General features: G+C 34.4%; 1 protein-coding gene across 1 annotated transcript; it reads left to right on the top strand.

Moving 5' to 3' along the window:
- Positions 1-14,701: 14,701 nt before the first annotated feature.
- On the top strand, positions 14,702-17,802 carry LOC141712501 (ubiquitin-conjugating enzyme E2 7-like). Its single transcript, XM_074515473.1, has 6 exons — positions 14,702-14,860; positions 14,952-15,054; positions 15,874-15,971; positions 16,061-16,161; positions 16,671-16,748; positions 17,347-17,802. Exons 1-6 carry the CDS (start codon positions 14,812-14,814, stop codon positions 17,422-17,424), a joined length of 507 nt encoding a protein of 168 aa, XP_074371574.1. The 5' UTR covers positions 14,702-14,811; the 3' UTR covers positions 17,425-17,802.
- Positions 17,803-18,856: the final 1,054 nt, after the last annotated feature.

Below are 18,856 nucleotides of genomic sequence, written 5' to 3'. Positions count from 1 at the left end.
TTGCACCGCATCTTTCATTGACATATTAAAGGTCCTAGCTCTGGGTTGAGCTGATGGTGCTGGGAGAGACGGCGGTCCAGCAATTCTGAGAACATTAGCCTTCTGCACAGGCTCCTTGCAATTTCTAGCCATATGGCCTACCTTGCCACACTTGAAACAAGTCAAATCAGGCTTCCTTATTCCATTTGAACATTCCGAAGAATAATGCCCCTTCTGGTTGCACTTAAAACATGTTATATCCAGCTTATTACACCTCCCCGGATGTCTCTTTCCACAGTTCCTGCATTCTTGCATCTGGGGTCTGCTTTCCTTTCCCGGTTGTCCATCTTTCTGGAAACGGTTCTTCTGAGCTCCATTCCCGGGTCTAAACCTCTGGAACTTTTTGTTCTGACCTCCACCATTCTTCCCAAACTTTCCTCTGAACTTTGAACTTCCTTGCTCTTGCTCAGAGCTTTCAAACTTCCTCTTTCTTCCTTCATTTTCTCTTCGAGCAGCTTCCCGCTCACCTTCCACTATCATTGCCTTCTGAACCAAAGCAGCATAGTTCTTGATCTCCAACATCGCTATTTGACTCCTAATCCATGGCTTAAGTCCCTGCTGGAACCTCTTAGCCTTCTTTGCTTCAGTATTCACGTACTCTGGTACGAACCTTGACAATTCCGAAAACTTCACCTCATATTCTGCTACCGACATTTCCTTCTGTCTAAGATCCAAAAATTTCATCTCCAACTGATCTTGCATATAACTTGGCAAATATTTTTCCAGAAACATCTCAGTGAACTTCTCCCAAGATAAGCCTTTGCCTTCCAATAACGCCTTAGAAGACTCCCACCAGAAACTTGCTTCATCCCTCAAATAATAACTTGCGTACTGAGCTTTCTTATCGTCCTTAACTTCGGCTAGCTCAAAGGCTTTTTCCATCTCTCTCAACCACGATTGTGCTTTAATCGGATCTGGCAAACCTAAGAACTCTAGAGGATGAACAGATTGAAAGTGCTTGAAATTTCCAACTTTTTGGGCCACAGGTTGTTGCAAAAGCTGAGCAAGTCTGCTCATCAAAGTGGTTTATGGGTTTATTTATGGGTCTTGGGTGGGAATTTCTTCTTCTTGGTGATCTGGTGAGTTGGCCATTTCTTACAAACCTGATTGAGCAACTATTTAGCAATACGATAGCATGGCATATATATAACAACAATTTTTTTTATGAAATCTCTTTTGTGGGTTTTAAGTTTTACCCAATTTGCACATGCAATCCTATTACTACATAATTCTCATATCAATATTGTTTTATCATGGCACGGAATAGGGTTTTACGATATTGAGACATGGTTGTACGAAAACATAGTTGTATTTAAAACATGGCATTGAGAACAGTTTATAAGATAAACAAGGTGCACAAAGGAAAGCAAGATAATAGATTTATTTAAATCAAGGGTTACATAGGAAATATTCTGGATTTTAAGGTTCTGAAACAAGGTACAATAAATAGCAGGGTTAAACAGAGGAAAAACTGGAAAACATCCTCCTAACTACCCCTAACTTCCAACTACTACTACTATTACTACACTGGTCTGAATTACAACAAGATAAATGAAAAAGGGGTCCCGGCATCTGACCAAGTATCCCAAAGCCTACCGGCGCTGAAAACAACAACAACAATCTACGGGCTCAACCAACAGTCCCGTCTAATCATCTAGGATCTCTCTCAACACAACCAACATCCAGCGAATGATCTTATGCAGCCTCCGGGCCTCAGCATCAGCATCACTAGCGGATGGTCCCTCATCCAATCTCTTCCTGGTAACCTGCTCCACCAACTGAATCTTAGCTCTCCACTCCTCCATCACCACAGAAGTCCTCTGCCTAGAGTCTCGAATCAACCTATCTACCAAAGCTCCCAACTCAGGAATGCGGGAGTACACAAAGTCTCGGTCCTGGGCTAACTTGCCACCAATACTGACAGGAACAGTCTTAGGCATCTCCGACTCTGGCTCAGGGGCAGGGGTCTCTGAATCAGGCCTCAAGGGTGAAATCTGCATAGGGATCTCACTACTCTCAGAAGGGTCCTCCTCTGGCTCTGAACTAACATATACAGGCTCCTCTGGAGAGGGTGGAATAGGGTCCACAGGGGTACTAGTCAAGCTAATCTCTGAGTCTGAATCACTACCACTACTAGGATCCTGAGAGAAAATACAAAACAGCAACCAAGAAACAATATTAGGGTCAAATAAAGCTTCCAGCTAACTCACACCCTAACTCTAGTTTCTGCTTTACAAATCAAACACTTTCCTTAGACTATACCTAATAGTCTAACTCAACTCTACATGAGTCGAACTCTCTCGCGATATAGATATATTCCCAAAATACCCCTTTTTAAAACCTAACTTGTCTCAGGGACTAGATCCTGTAGCTCTGATACCAATTGTGACGCCCTCAATCTCGGGGTTAGGAAATGAGGACTCACACACCTCTATTCTAATAATTAAATATGCATAAACCCCGATTAACTACTAACAGGATCAGCAGGATAAAGGATGAGACAAGATTACAACTACCAATCATAAAATATAACTTACAAACCCAAAATATTATTAAATAATCAATATCGATTCCGGCTGGGAACCGACAGATAACCCATTGTATCTTTAAACACCTCTTTCTAGGCGCGAGCTCACTCATAACCTGTACTACCTGCTCTGGCAACTGGAAGCCCTCAACACGGTAGGGACCACCAGGTACGCTCTTACGAGCAGTGCGCCTAAGTCTGGCCATCTTCTTGCTTAACTGCCATGGTTAAATTAAGACAAAACAAATGAGTATAAAACTCAGCAAGTAACTAAATAGCAGTTCTACAATATCAAATCTCAATATACTTTGAACAAACTAGGGCATTCTATCTTAGCTAATCTAGGTGGCAGATTTCCATATATTTTTTTTTCTTTGGGATAAGGAAAAAGGGTATCCGAAGAATAGTTGGGCTTTCAAGAAACAAAGCTCGAAACAGGACGAAAGCCGACATTCATCACAATTCATTATAGGATCAAAATAGATCTTTCGGTAGAGGAAAGCAACAGTATTTCAAGATATAGAATCATTCATATGATCAACAATTTCAGGAATCAGGGTTCTGAGCTTTAAGCTCCACATTAACATAATCAACTCTTTTCAAAGCAGTATAAACCATTTTCATTTCAAAAAAAATCAATTTACTGAATAAAAGTTTCAGTTCCCTTTTTAAATAATCATTTAGAACCCTTGATTGGATCACTTATCTTTCCATTTCATTATATACGGGTGATCAGCCCGTATCGACCTTCATTCCGGTCTTTAAGGTACCATTCGGCATAATTTCAGCCTTATATTGGACTAGTCCCACTAGCCTCTTACCATGACTGGACTAGTCCCACTAGCCTCTTACGTCTCAATCCAATCCATCAGGAATTCATTTGGAAAACCTTGAGTTGGAAAACAATAGGTTTTCTAAAATTCATTTTATCATTACCAAGCCTTTGAAATCATTCGGACTCTTTCAAGTCGAAACTCATTCTTAATTCAGATTTTAAAGAAACAAAGTTCAGGGAGTGAATCAAAGATACGCAAGGAACAATTCTCAAGAATTCTGTATCAAGGATAATAAGGCACTAAATTTGAAGGATCAGTAATAACTTAGGGATCATTAGGGCGATCAAGAGAAACATGGTATCATTAACAGAGTTATCCAAGATAATTAAAGGTTCAATATGATTTATGGCATTATAGGAAACTGGAACAGAAAGGCAGATTATCAAAGGGTGAAATTAATAGGATTATCAATAACAGGTTATCAAGAACAAGGGTACTTCAAATCAATATCAGGGTTTCATAAAGCAAGGGTTTTATACTTTAATAGTTCAATACTCTACATGGTATGAACAACATTTCCTTTATAATCATTTACACAAGTAATCAGAGTTACTTGCCTGAAATTGCTTTCCTGAGGGTTGAACTACTGCCACCTAGTATACTTTTCCCTTTCCTAGCCCGAATGCCCTCACGCTCCGACTCTACAATAAAAACCAAAAATCTTAATTAGATTCCCAACTCTCGTTCCCGGAACGATCTCTCTATACGATAACTCGATTATATCTTTGACTCGAGCATACGAATATAGCTTATACAAATAAGCACACAGCACATAGCACATAGCACAATCCTTTCTCGAAGTTTTTATATCCTTATATACCTAGCAATCAAAGCGTACTCGCTTGACCTAGGCTATTTCTCAAATCACACTAACACGACTCTTTTACGAGTACTAGACCCATTTACAACCAAACATTTACGTGCATACTATCACTTATATCAATTGACTTAATTCCCTTTTCTTTTATTCCTTAATTCGAACCAAAACAACAATCCAATCAAGCAAAATCAAAGATTTTCACATATAACACTCAATCATTCTTTCAATTACCAAAATCAAGTTTTGACCTTTATTTCTTATGGCCTATTCGGCCTTAACACTTATCACAATCAAGAATCAAACATGCAAAAATAGATTTTGACATGCAAGGTTATATACCACATTTCTTTCTTGTTTTAATCCCCTATTAAATCATTCCATTCATTAAGTCACCAAACCATGCACTACTTAGTGATTTCAACTTAATCAATCCATCAAATCAACATGCATACACTTAATCACCAAGTTATCCCCTTTTTATCTTGTTTTCATTCGGCAAGAACATAATTTTCAACTCAAAGACTAATTACTAGTATGCACTCATTGATCTCCTTTAAAACTATCATGCAATTGCTTTTAAATCATACAAACTTAGTGTTTACCAAGATTATCTCACCAAATTCAATTTCCTTTCTTATTAACTCAAAAATTCGAACCTAAACTTAGCATGCAACAATAATTCATTCCTTATTAATCTAATCACCATCCATCATTACTTTAATCAAGTCTACTCACAACAAACCACTTTAAAGATTCAACCTATTCGGGTTTATCAAGAAAACACACATACAAAGATCAATCTTGACATGCAAAGTCCTATATCACATTTTCAACTTGTTTTAAGCCTTAACTTAGTCATTTAACTCATTTTCATCAAGATTTCCGAAGCACAAAGCCAAACATCACCTAATAACTCAAGCTTAATCAAATTATTCAATGCATGCATTCACTTAATCACAAATCAATCTCTTTTAATCCCATTTTCCATTCGGCAAACATTCAAAATTCACAATCCAAGAACCAAACATTGGCATGCATCACTAACTCCTCTTTTAAATCAACATGCAACTCTATTTCCTACTAATTAAGCTTAGTTCATACCAAGATCAAGTCTCAAAATTCAATTTCCCTTTTTATTAGCATAAAGCCGAAGCAAAATCTCACATGCAAATCATCAATTTTGATTTTCTAAGCAACAATCACATGCACACATTCATTTTACAATCAAGGAAATCATTTTACCAATCACATACTCAATTTTCAACAAAAGAAACAAAACCCGTTTTCAAGCTTTCAAGAAACCATAACATGCAACATTAAAATCCAACAATCACATCATGGAAAACCCACCGGCTCTCCTTTGGATCATGGCCGGTGGTGGTCGAACTTGAGAGAGTCCATGACGGATCTCTTCTCGAGTTTATGACCTCCAAAACCTCTTAAAATCACTCTTATAGTTATGCTTCAAGAAATTGTTTTTCTTAATCACAACCATAGTGATCACTTCAACAAAACCTTTATAATCACTTACATGCAAGTAGGAATTGAAGTATATACCAAGAATAACAACTAATGGAAGCAATATCTCGGTGTTTGAGTGTGTTTTAATGGTTGCATGCGAGTGAGAGAGGTAAGAGATGAGAGAGCCGAGAGGGAGTGAGAGAGAGAGAGTGTGTTCGGGAGAAAGAAAGAAAAAGAGAGAAGAAAGAATGAGTGCTTGGGAAAGAAAGAAGAAAATGGGTTGGAAGGGGTTGATTTATACTCTACCAAAGCAAGGGCAAGATGGTAATTTAATAATTCCTTTTTGACTCACACATACTTTCTCTTTTTACTTAAATGCAACAAAATTCAAATATAAAATATATCTCTCTCGGGAAGTCGAGAATTATTGAAAATGACAATTTTAACACGTAGGTCTCGAAATTAGCTTTTTATCCATTACTCATAATAAGAATTTGAGCGAACGGTTGATTTTATATGAATTTCGCAAACTTGCTTTAATAAATACATTTTCCACATAAAATCAATTTAAAAATGCAAAGATCAACAATCAAATTCACTTATCATTTTTATAAAGTCTATAAGGTCTTTACAAGGATAACAAAATAAATCCCATATTTTTATCTTACTCAAATGATTTTATAAAAATGCACGAAGGTTAAATAAACCCTTATTTAAATCAAATAATTCCTTTAAATCCATAAAAATGTCACATAGCACATAGTCATGCACACAGGCTAGCAATCACACATATACGATCATATAACGACTCAGGTCTGATCACAAATTTATTCCTCTTTATATCTGTATTCCCTTTTTATTCTTTATCATCTTTTACGCGTACCGGGTCACGTTCAGCCTGACGGCCCGACGCTCAGCGTTTTGATTACGCTTCTCATTATATTTGCCAATCAACACGTCTCTTAAGACGAAATACTTTATTCATTCACTTCACATATAATTCACATTTTATATTATTTAATTCCATATTAGGACGGGTTACGTTCTACCTGACGGCCCGACACCACAGCTCGACTTCTAAGCTGAATCTTTAAATTGGAACGTTTTTATCCACGCTCCTTAACTCTAGTATACAGATAAGACAAATAATCACCGCTTAATCACATAATCTCATCACATAACACATACTTTACTTTCTTAATTACGACGTAAAATTCTCGGTCGTTACAGGCCATACCCAAATGATAGTGACAGCGCCCCCACGGGAATATAAAGATGGAAAGCATTTAGAAAGAAGGAGCATCCAAGCAGGATTGCTTAATAAAAATAAGTAAGTAGAGCAAAATTTATATGACGGATAAACTGAGATAGGAGGCAGGAAGTTCCCAAGATTGCCAGAGGTCTATTGTAGAGGTGTGATGGACACCCACCAATGTCGTGAATATATGGTATTGGTAGATGCAAGACAATAAAAGTGATAGCCAAAATAAAGAAGTGGGATTTATCTAAAGAAAAAAAATGAGCCTGCTCTCTTAAATTCTAAGAATCGGTATTGCGTGGAATTGTATTGGTGGTGATGTTCAACAGCGTGAAAAATTCAAGAGTTAATAAGGTATATTCGTGTTGTGAAATTTAATCAGAGGACCAATCCAATCCAAGCCAGAGTTATTGAAGTGGTAATCAAAATAAATCAAATCAGGAGGAGCTAAGGGATTGACTAAGGTATTCTATTTTGGCGCACTCTTGGGGTGGGGCACATGTTATTGTCTCTATGACGTCACATAATATTATGTGTGGAAGATAGATGGATTTTACAAGTCAAATAACGTCCAAATTGAGTGCAATTCTAAAGCTCAGGAAGACGTTCAACTTCAAGAGAAGGCATTCAACTTGATGGAAATTCCTCTGAGATAAATGTCTCGTTGAGATATGCTTCTTCATTAGATGATTTATGCATCCATTAAGCTTCGTTGAAGATAGAAACCTTCTAAAAATATTGATCTTTGATTTAGTTTTGTTATATGAATATTCAGCAGAATAACCTTGTCGAGGTAGATGATCCTTTTGCAGAGGACGCACCCTCCAAGGATGATTCCCCTTATGGAGGTGAATGCTCCTCTTATAGAGGAAGCGCCCTCCAAGGATGATTCCCCTTGTGGAGGTGGATGCTCCTCTTATAGAGGACGCTCCCTCTAAGGATGATTTTCCTTGTCGAGGTAGGCGTGCTTCTATAGATGATGCGCCCTCCGAGGATGAAAATCTTTGTCGAGGTAGAGGCTCCTCTTGTAAAGGACGCTCCCTCTAAGGATGAATACCCTTGTCGAGGTAAGTCACTCCTCTTAAAGAGGACGCGCCCTCCAAGGATGAACACCTTGTCGAGGTAGACGCTCCTCTTGCAGATGACGCGTCCTCCAAGGATGAAAACCTTGTCGAGGTAAATTCTCCTCTTACAGAGGACGCGCCCTCTAGGGATGAAGACCCTTGTCGAGGTAGATGCTCCTCTTGCAGAGGACGCGCCCTCATGATTAAGGATAACATAATTTTTTTCTTAGGTTTAAAGATAATGGGGACAAATGTTTTCCATGATTAACGTATTAATCGGTTAAATTTTTTCGGTTGCGCCCTCAAAGCTACCTCAACATAGTTGCACCTTATTGAGAGAATGATGCGTACAAATTTTTTAAATTAAATAAAGTTAAAAATTTTAATCCCATTTCCAATGATATATGAAATTCGGGGGTAGTTGTTATAGCCAAAATTTGGTACAAGAGATATCCGGGTCAAAGTCGGGTCACCATAACTCAATTTGGGCGGATGCCAAGGAAATGGGTTTTCGCGGACGGGTTGGCACGAGCCAAACCCCCGGGACAGGTTGGCACGCACCGAAACCCTTGGACAAGTCAGGACAAGCCTTTACCATTGGACAAGTTAGGGCAATCCCTAAATATTTGATTGACATATTTCTTGGATGGATTCCTCAGACATGATTACTTCGACAAATTCACACATTGGATTTCCATGGAGGGGGTTAAGGTGAGCCCTAACCGTTGAATAAGTTAGGGCGCGCCCTGTAATGTAGAATGATAAAAGAAGAGATCAAAGGCTGATGACACAAGGCGGAGCCAATATACAAAAATGTTTGGGCGCGCCCTTAGCTTCTACTTGGCATAGAGTGCAACTTCGACATGCTATTTGGACACTTCAAGAGGGCAATGGAGGATTATTACTAACATATTTTTTGCAGGTACTCTATTGAAGAACTCCTTCATGTAATGCAACCACAGGAAGACGGTGTCCGTGGTCAGAGACCTCCAAGGGTATGTCTGGAAGGAAGGCCTCCTCCTGTAGTCAATGAGTGTCCACATTGGGGATGTGGGGTAAACTTTGGTGTGTGCTTTGGGAGCTCTGTCTATGTAGTCAGCGGGTGTCCTCGTTGGGAGACTTCGGAGTATCCTGCACTTTGCACTCAAAAGCTTGGGATCACTTGTCCTGCAATCTGGTAGGGGTTCCTTATCCGGGGGATGAAAATGCGTCCAACATTTGGGGTGAACCATAGCTATACCTGCTAGGGTTGAGCAAAAAACCGAACGAAAACCGAAACCGATCCGAAATCGGTAAAATCCGCAAAAAACCGATCCGCACAAATCCGAACCAATCCGAAACCGAAAAGGTTAAAGACTGATCTGATGATAATTTTTCAGTTCCGGTTTTAAATCCAAACTGATCTGAGAAAAACCGAACCGAACCGATTATTTAAATAAATATATATATATATTTAAAATTAACAAATCTATGTATATATATAACATCAAATTAAATAACATTATGGCTGGAACTCAGTAGCAGACTAGCAGCATCAGTAATAGGTTATCCATTCTATTGGGCCTTACAAAATATTTACAAGTCCAATAACACTGTAACAGTCCACCTAGCCAAAGTTTCAGTAGTTCATTTAAATGATTCAGTGAGCTTTAATACTGTAAGTTGTATGATTTTGGTTTATAACTGTTTGTTTAGTTTTTGCAAACTATATTGGTTGATTACATGGTTTAACTAGGTAGAAGCAATGAACATTGTATTGGTATTATGATGCTATGGATGCTGATCTTTTTATAATTAAAATATGTTGTTCATCATGTTTTTTTAAAATTGTATGAAATTTTAGAAGCTTTACATGATTATCAGCTTCACTGACGATCCTAGAATGTAACTGATTTGAGTTGCCAATCAGCCACCTTCCTTCCTACACATGGTTTTGAGATAATACATTTTTTAACCGGTTTTGCAACCGAAACCGAACTGATATAAACCGATCCAGAGTTTCTAAAACCGAAACCGATCCGATGGATCGGTTGCGGTTTTTAATTTTAAAAACCGAAGACTTCCGGTTCCGGTTTTATCTAAAAACCGAACTGATCCGAGGTTTGCTCCCCCCTAATACCTGCATCCACGGACTAGAGAAACAGCTGGTAGCGGAGGGTTATCTTTGGCCAGGGAGATGCCTTATCTGTGAAGTCTCGAAGCCGCGGACGAGCCTTAGGCCTTTGTGGTTGGGCCTCATCGGCGGACATTCCTAAAGCTAGTAGAAGACGGTTTCCAGTAGGTTTCCTACTAGGCCTCAAAACAAGAGATCTAAGCCCGTTAGGTTTCTTGTTCCCCAAGAACTACGTTGGCTTGATTCTCTATAAATAGAGATACGTAGACAAATTGTAAGGAGTCAGAAGCGAGAGCGCAAATGAGCCACCACTAACCCTAAGCAATCTCAACCACTAATAATCACCATTCACCACCACCAAACATTGTTCACGTTTCCCGACGAACACTGTTCATGTTTCCCGACGAACACTGTTCACGTTTTCCGATGAAAACCGCCGTCATAGATCTTGTTTCCGGCTACGAACCTCAGACTTTGTTGCTACCAAATTCCTCCGTCAACAATACTGTCGCATGTGTCTTGTAGTACTTACCACTTACCAAAATTGATGACAATAATGATTCCGGTATGAAGTTGAAAAAATAGAAGGATCATGAATCGGCCACAAAGATATTTTTATTTTTAACATAAAAAAATATTTTGTATTCTACATTCATACTTTAGAATTTTATATTTTACAATTTGCTTTCCTTTTTATAAAAGATATATAAATGTAATTGTATGTTATAGATAATTGCAATTTTAAGTTTCCGGTTTCATCCTACTTCTTTTATGTTCAGCTTGCATGACTAAGAACATGGAAATTTTGTTACAAAACATTTTTTTTAATTTAACATCTCACATTGAAAATGACAATCGACATATACTTTAATTATTACTAGAGAATGGTTCATGGTCCGTGTCTCGCACGGGCTATTATACTAGTTATAAATTACTAGTTGGTAACCCGTGTCAAGCACGAGCCTGAAATTAAAAATAATATAAAGTTAAAAAAATCGAAGTTAAGTGTAACTCTAAAATTTTAACATATAATTCTAGTTATGCATGTTCTAATTATTTACTTATATAAATATGACATGTTAACTTAGTAATACGATTATTTTAAAATAAACTGACGCTTGGATGTTCAACAACAAATAAAAATTGAAGGAAAATAAAATTTACAAATAGTCAAGTTAATTTTTGTAGTTGAGATTTTATTACATAAAATTTTAAAAATAATTGTATATTTTTCTAGTGAGCACCAAGATTTAGGACCTAAAAATTAGTATAGATAGTTGATAACCCGTGCTAAACACGGACCCGAGATTAAAAATATTGAATTAATATTTGTAGAAAATTATTCATAATCCGTGCGAAACACGAATTAAAATTAATATATTAATATCAATATTAAATTGGTACTTGCAAAAAATAGCTATTTGGTGAAAAAGAATCGAATCAGTTATGAAATTTCCCACTATAAAGTTTTGCATTATTTTACTTGATATAAAAATCTAATATATTAGTTTTATTTTTGTGAAACGAATTGTATCTCTATCTTATGAACCAAATATATGTTCTTTAGATAATTTAATATTAATTAATATAAGGTGATAATTATCTTATAATTAGCCTTTTCAATATAGTTTATTTAATATTACGTAATTATCGATAAAAATTAATTTATAAATTAAAAGTAAATAGATGTTATTAAACTTAATTTAATATTACTTAATATATCTAAATATAGTCTATAAATTTTTGACTGTTAAAATATGTTTTTAATTTAAAGTAAATAAACATGTTGATGGACAATTACAAATACAATCGTTAAATCAATAATTTTAAGTTTAAAAGTTAATAAATGTTACTAAAGTCATTTGTTATTACTTAATTATTTTTAAAATAATACTATAGTAAATAAAGTTTACAAGAATAGAAGGCAATTCGTGTTAATAGTTTACTTTGTACCTAGTAGTTTTTCAAAATAAAAGTAAATATATGTTTTTTGCTAAATTAATATATGTTATTTTACTTAATTTAACGTAACTTAATAAATTTTTAATATAATTATAAATAAATAAAGTTTACAAAGAATATAAGTCAATTCGTGTTATTAGTTTACTTAGTAGTTTGTAGTTTTTCTAAAATTAAAAATAAATATAAATTTGTTAGGTCCCAATGTGTTTGTAGAAGGGGGGTTGAATACAAACAACACCAAATAATCGATAAATGTGGAATAAAAAATGTGAAACAAAATTCAAGTTAAATAAGAATATTATTAAACTTGAAAGGTGTTACAACAACTGTATCGATTACAAGGAATTAATCTCAAATTAATTATCACAAATCTAGAATAAATTCGACATGAACTTTTTCTATTTTTGTAATAAAAAGATTCAAATGTTAAACGCAATTTGAGATTAAGTTCTAGGGATTTTGATCCGCTAGATAGTTACACAAGAACAAGATAAAGATTTCTAGTTGATTGGATTTAACTTTACAATCTAGAAATTGATCTTGAAGTTTTGCAGAGAAGATGAAATATTGTTCTGCTTCTTTTTCTTTTTCTATGTTCTTGACTTCTGTTTTTATGATTATTATAAACTGCTGCTTGTCTGCTTCTTTTTAATCAACAGTCGAACTGAAATGAACTAGAATGACAATCTCTTTGGCTCAGCAAGACTATCGGTAGGACTATCAAATTCCAGTAGAACTTTCGGTAGGACTATTGTTTAGAACTAGCAAGACTTTCGGTATGACAATCAATTGTCATACCGATTGTCATAGTAGTTCAAACATATTGTTTTTGCTGAAAATAAATAGATTTAAATCCTATAATAATTCTGGTAAGACAATCCTTTTGAATTAGCATGACTTTCGATATGACTATTGATTGTCATACCGATTGTCATACTAATACAATCAGTTGTCTTGTTGAATTAAAACAAATTTTTAAACCAATTTAAATATTGAAAATTCTTAATATTAATTCAGAATTAATTAATCAATTAATTCAATTAATCAAATAAATTAATCTTTGCAGATATAATTTATTTTCTTAATTAAATTATATGACTTAATTAATTAATAGAGAATTAATACTAATCTTGAGCAGCATCTATTCTTCTGTATATCTTCTGAAAATCACTGAAATATATGAATCAATTCCACCACTTCAATGTTGACACTCGATGTACTGTCTGGTTCATGAGTGACTAACTTCCGTGACGTTTTTCATGTCTTGACTTTGATACTTTGATTTTCTTCAGATTAAATCCTTGTAATTAATTGATACTCTGACGAGATCTCTGTCACTTGATTAAATCCACGATCTTGATTTATATCACTGAGGCTTGATCAATTTCTTGAACTTCTTCCAGTGAATTAACTCCTCAAGTCTGTAGATGAACCTTGTTTCTGAATCCTCTGACATATGTTACTTTGCGAGATCTCTCTGATGGTCGATCCACTATTTACTTATTACATTCTTATTTGAGTTGAGTTGAATCCTCGAATATACAAATAGGCTATGACATATGACTTACAAAATTATTTTATTTAATTTAACGTTACTTCATAAATTTTTAATATAATTTAAAAATCGTTTAAAAAATATTTTTATTTTATAAAGTTATTAGACAATTGGATGAATACTAACTAAAAAAAAAATTTACAAAGAATATAATTCGATTTGTGTTAAAAACAAAGTTAATTGACAACAGAAGTCAACTTAAGTTAGGTAAGTACCAAAATTTGTTACTTTGGTACTTTGCTACTTTTAGCACCTAATTATACATGGTTTCGATTATTAATAAAGATTAATAGTTTTTCTAAAATTAAAAATAAATATAAGTTATTTTACTTAATTTAACGTAACTTAATAAATTTTTAATATAATTTAAAAATCATTTAAAAATATTTTTATTTTATAAAGTAAATAGACAATCGGATGAATACTAACTAAAAAGAAAATAAAATTTATAAAGTATAAGTCGATTTGTGTTAAAAACAAAGTTTATTGAGAATAGAAGTCAACTTATGTCAGGTAAGTACCAAAATTTGTTACTTTGGTATTTTGAGCACCAAATTATACATTGTTCCGCTTATTAATAAAGAGTAATAAATATAAGTTATTTTACTTAATTTAACGTAAGTTAATAAATTTTTAATATAATTTAAAAATTATTTTAAAAAATATTTTATTTTATAAAGTAAATAGACAATTGGATGAAACTAACTAAAAAGAAAAGAAAATTTATAAACAATATAAGTCTATTTGCGTTAAAAACAAAGTTTATTGAAAATAGAAGTCAACTTATGTCAGGTAAGTACTAAAATTTGGTACTTTGCTATTTGATACTTTTAACATCAAATTATATATTATTTTGATTATTAATATATTATTTCGATTGTTAAGAGTATAGATTTTAAATTATAAGTTATTTATTCTCCCGTAAGTAATATCAAGGGATTAAAAAGTTAGTGGGGACGAGAGAATACGGATCCCATGTGGACAAAATATCTTTATACAAACATAATAATCGTGGACCTGTCTGAATGGCATCTATCTCTGTTCTCACCCAACATTTACTAGATTAGCACTACTACATAACCCACAACTTGCCTTACCTTTTCTTTTCCCTCTTTGGCTCGCATAGTTTTCCCCGCTTCCTCAGAGCCAATTTCATCTCTCTGTCTCTCTCTCTGGATGGGTTCAGCTTCTCAAGCAAATCTTCTCCTTCAAAAACAGCTCAAAGGTAAACCTGAAACCTACATAAATATCTTATATATATTCCTGACCTACACATGAATGATTTTTTGCTGCTTTATTTTATCTTTTTTGTTCAGATCTATGTAAAAGACCACTGGATGGCTTTTCTGCTGGTCTGGTTGATGACAGCAATATCTATGAATGGAGCGTTACAATTATTGGACCTCCCGATACTCTTTAGTTAGTTCCTTTATTTCTAATCCCAAACTTCTTTTTATTTTCTCTTTTAATATCTTTGATTTATGAGATTGTTGATTTTTTCTGTTATTGATAGAAACCATTATATTTGAGCTAATATTTAGTGGCGAGAGACAGTTTAATTTTGCTTGGTTTATATATTGTTTGGTAAAGTCTGTGAAGATATGTTGTAGAGTAGCATATTTATGTAAGTTGTATTAGATGAAGCTATTGGATTTATACAAAGCGACAAAGTCTATCAACTATACGAAAGGAAAGAAGATTGATAAATTTGTTGATTAAGAAAAATGATTAACGTTTAGGTTTAGTAGCGGTCTCTGGGAGCTTGAATATTATTGTTATTTCACTTGTTGAATATTACTCCATCCGTCCTTTTCAATTGTTTACATTTTTTAGAGAGTGTCCGACACACATTTTAATGTTTTAATGTGCATATAAAGTGTAGTTCTGTAAATTTTTTTTACAAATTTATTTTTCAGAATAAAAATTAAAACATTCAACTTTTATTGAGAAAAAAAAATTGTAAAAATAAGTTACATAACATACTTTTTATGCACCTTAAAATGCGTGCCGGACACTTCCCCATAAATGTAAACAATTGGAAGGGACTGAGGGAGTAGTAGATTGTATTTATTGAGCCTTGCTGGTTTTAGAAAATGATTGAATAATTTTCCAAAGCTTCTGTTAAAGATGATTTAGCGCAACTCCTTTAAATTAATGGTTCTGCCAATGATGATAGGAGATATACGTCTATGGTGTGAATCTTGAACCTTGTAACAATATATATTTATCTTGTTGCAGCGATGGAGGCTATTTTAATGCAATTATGAGCTTCCCGCCCAACTACCCAAATAGTCCTCCATCAGTGAGGTTTACATCTGAGATGTGGCATCCCAACGGTATGTCTGCAGTCTAGTAGTTTTTATAGAGGTTTATATATAAGTTTATAAAGTCTGGAAAGAATCTGAAACTAATCCCATCATTGCAGTTTATTCTAATGGAAAGGTTTGTATCTCAATTTTACATCCTCCTGGTGAGGATCCAAATGGTTATGAACTTGCAAGTGAGCGCTGGACACCTGTCCATACGGTATGATCTTAGCTTTATTTTCTGTAACTTTTAGCCTCCACCTAGCTTTTGCACTCGTCGTTTTTGATATATATTGTTACAGTAACTGAACAACTGGTTGGGTTTCATTCATTTCGATCTATTTGGATTAACTTCTTATAGTTTAAACTGGCTGGATTTGTGGAAGTCCGGCAAACCTCTGGACTTGTGTGTGTTTCACTGTTTGTGTTTCTTAAATGATATTACTTCAGAATAATATAATTATTATGCCGTGTCCTTACCATTATCTTTTTCCGTCATTGTGGATATCACATTAAATTACTAGATATAATTATATATTTCATGTTTTTCATAAAAAATAGTCAAAAGAGGACCATTATTTGGAGAGAGGGTACATTTCTCTTCTCGATGCTTTAGGACTAGACTAACTTGCATATCGCCATGCGACAAACTCATTTCTACCTGCATCGAAAGTCCTTAACTCTACCATTATGTTACTTCCACAATTATTTGAAATATTTAACCTGCAGGTGGAGAGCATACTATTAAGCATCATTTCAATGCTTTCGAGTCCCAACGATGAGTCTCCTGCCAATATTGATGCTGCAGTAAGTAGCTAAGTTATTTATTCAATATATAGCACTTCAAGAGATTTGTTGTACCATGAGAAAACAATATGTAAGAAGCATTATATACATGTAAGTTGTTTATGAATTTAGAAGTGCTTCTGTTATCAGAACTTCAACACTTCACAATCTACAGGTGTAAAAAGCCATTTTTGGGCGGATGAGTTTTGTTTGCATGAGCAAAGCTGTGTTAAATAGGAACTAAGAAATTGGCCAATTTCGGTTACCTGATTGAATCTTAATTAGAACCAAAGGCTGGCTGAGTAGCCTCATTTTGTGGATGTCCGATAAGTTTACGTTTATAGCTGCTCTATATATTCACGGCCTCTCTCATGGATATGAATACAGACCTTTTGTTATTTTTAGTACAAGCAAAGGCCATTTATTGCCATATTGGACACTGTTTCACAATTCTCAGTGACAGGCCGTCACTCGGTACTATCATCTTCCAAGTTTCAAGTCATTATTATTCTCTCCGCCCTCTTCATTATGATATTGTATTTGGTTTTGAGGTTGCTCTTACTTACACTAGTTTGTGGCTTCAATAACATGGTGTCTGATTTATTTATGCATTTTGCAGAAACAATGGAGAGATAAGAAAGATGAATTCAAAAAGAAAGTTAGTAGATGTGTAAGAAGATCGCAAGAAATGTTTTGATCGTATGAAGGACAATATCTTACTGGGGAGTGAAGACTGCTTGATACTTGGTGCCTAGGTGAAAGTATGGTTACTCCCACATTCACGGCTTTCTGGTTAAATACTTGTGTTGAAGTATCAATTAGCACAACAATATCATTGCAATTACCATGCACCATATGTGTATTTGTGTTCTTCAACAGGTCTGGTTATATTGGATAACCGAAGGAACATCTTAAATTATGCTCTTGTTTGATGTTTGCTATCTCTCTTCTCTTTTCCTTGGAATTTGTAGTTAAGTTTTAGACTATTATGTCTTGTGTAGAACTGATGTTGTATGAACTGACCTAAATATTAAATGAGCAAATATAGCTTATTCAGGAAACACCTGTTGAAATAGCTCATGTGGCATTTGTAATTTCTCAATGTTTCTTGTGTATGGCGATGAAAAGACTGTCTTTGTTTTATTTAACATGTTCTCTATTTTAAATCCGGTACCTTGCCTAAAGAAAATGCAGGCCAGGTTCTTTTTTCTTTGATTTCCAAGTCCTTACCTGTGCTTACTGTCTTCCCTTCATTAATATGCAGGAACATTTACGTATTTTTGTATGTAATATACGAAATATAAACGTTCTTCTGTACATTTGTTGAACAAGAAGCAAGGTGGCTGACTCCAAGAAACACTTTCGGTTCAATGGTCTGTCTCGTTTCATTTAAATCAGATAGAAATTAGATCTGAACTAAAGTTGAAACATAGAAGACAAGTAATATTTTCACTGGTACTCGGAATTCCCTTCCGAGCTTCTGCCTACTCCGGATTCCGGAAAAGGCACGATACAAAGGAGAAATTAAAAAAAGTACTATTCTGCAAGCCTATTAAGATTGAATTAGCGTAGTTGATTTGCAGTTATTGATAGCTCAATATTGATATATATATATTACTCACTACATCCTATTTCACTTGTCATATTTTTAAATCGATCAATTTTTGATCAAAAATTAAATATTACTTTTATATTATTTCAAAAAACTAAAAATATTGTATTAAAGTAGATTAAATTTAAAAGTAATATCTATGAATGGAGCGTTACAATTATTGGACCTCCCGATACTCTTTAGTTAGTTCCTTTCTTTCTAATCCCAAACTTCTTTTTATTTTCTCTTTTAATATCTTTGATTTATGAGATTGTTGATTTTTTCTGTTATTGATAGAAACCATTATATTTGAGCTAATATTTAGTGGCGAGAGACAGTTTAATTTTGCTTGGTTTATATATTGTTTGGTAAAGTTTGTGAAGATATGTTGTAGAGTAGCATATTTATGTAAGTTGTATTGTTGGATTTATACAAAGCGACAAAGTCTATCAACTATACGAAAGGAAAGAAGATTGATAAATTTGTTGATTAAGAAAAATAATTAACGTTTAGGTTTAGTAGCGGTCTCTGGGAGCTT

The sequence above is a fragment of the Apium graveolens genome, chromosome 3, assembly GCF_009905375.1.
Source record: "Apium graveolens cultivar Ventura chromosome 3, ASM990537v1, whole genome shotgun sequence".
Lineage (NCBI taxonomy): Eukaryota > Viridiplantae > Streptophyta > Magnoliopsida > Apiales > Apiaceae > Apium > Apium graveolens.
This window is presented reverse-complemented; position numbering and strand designations above follow the sequence as displayed.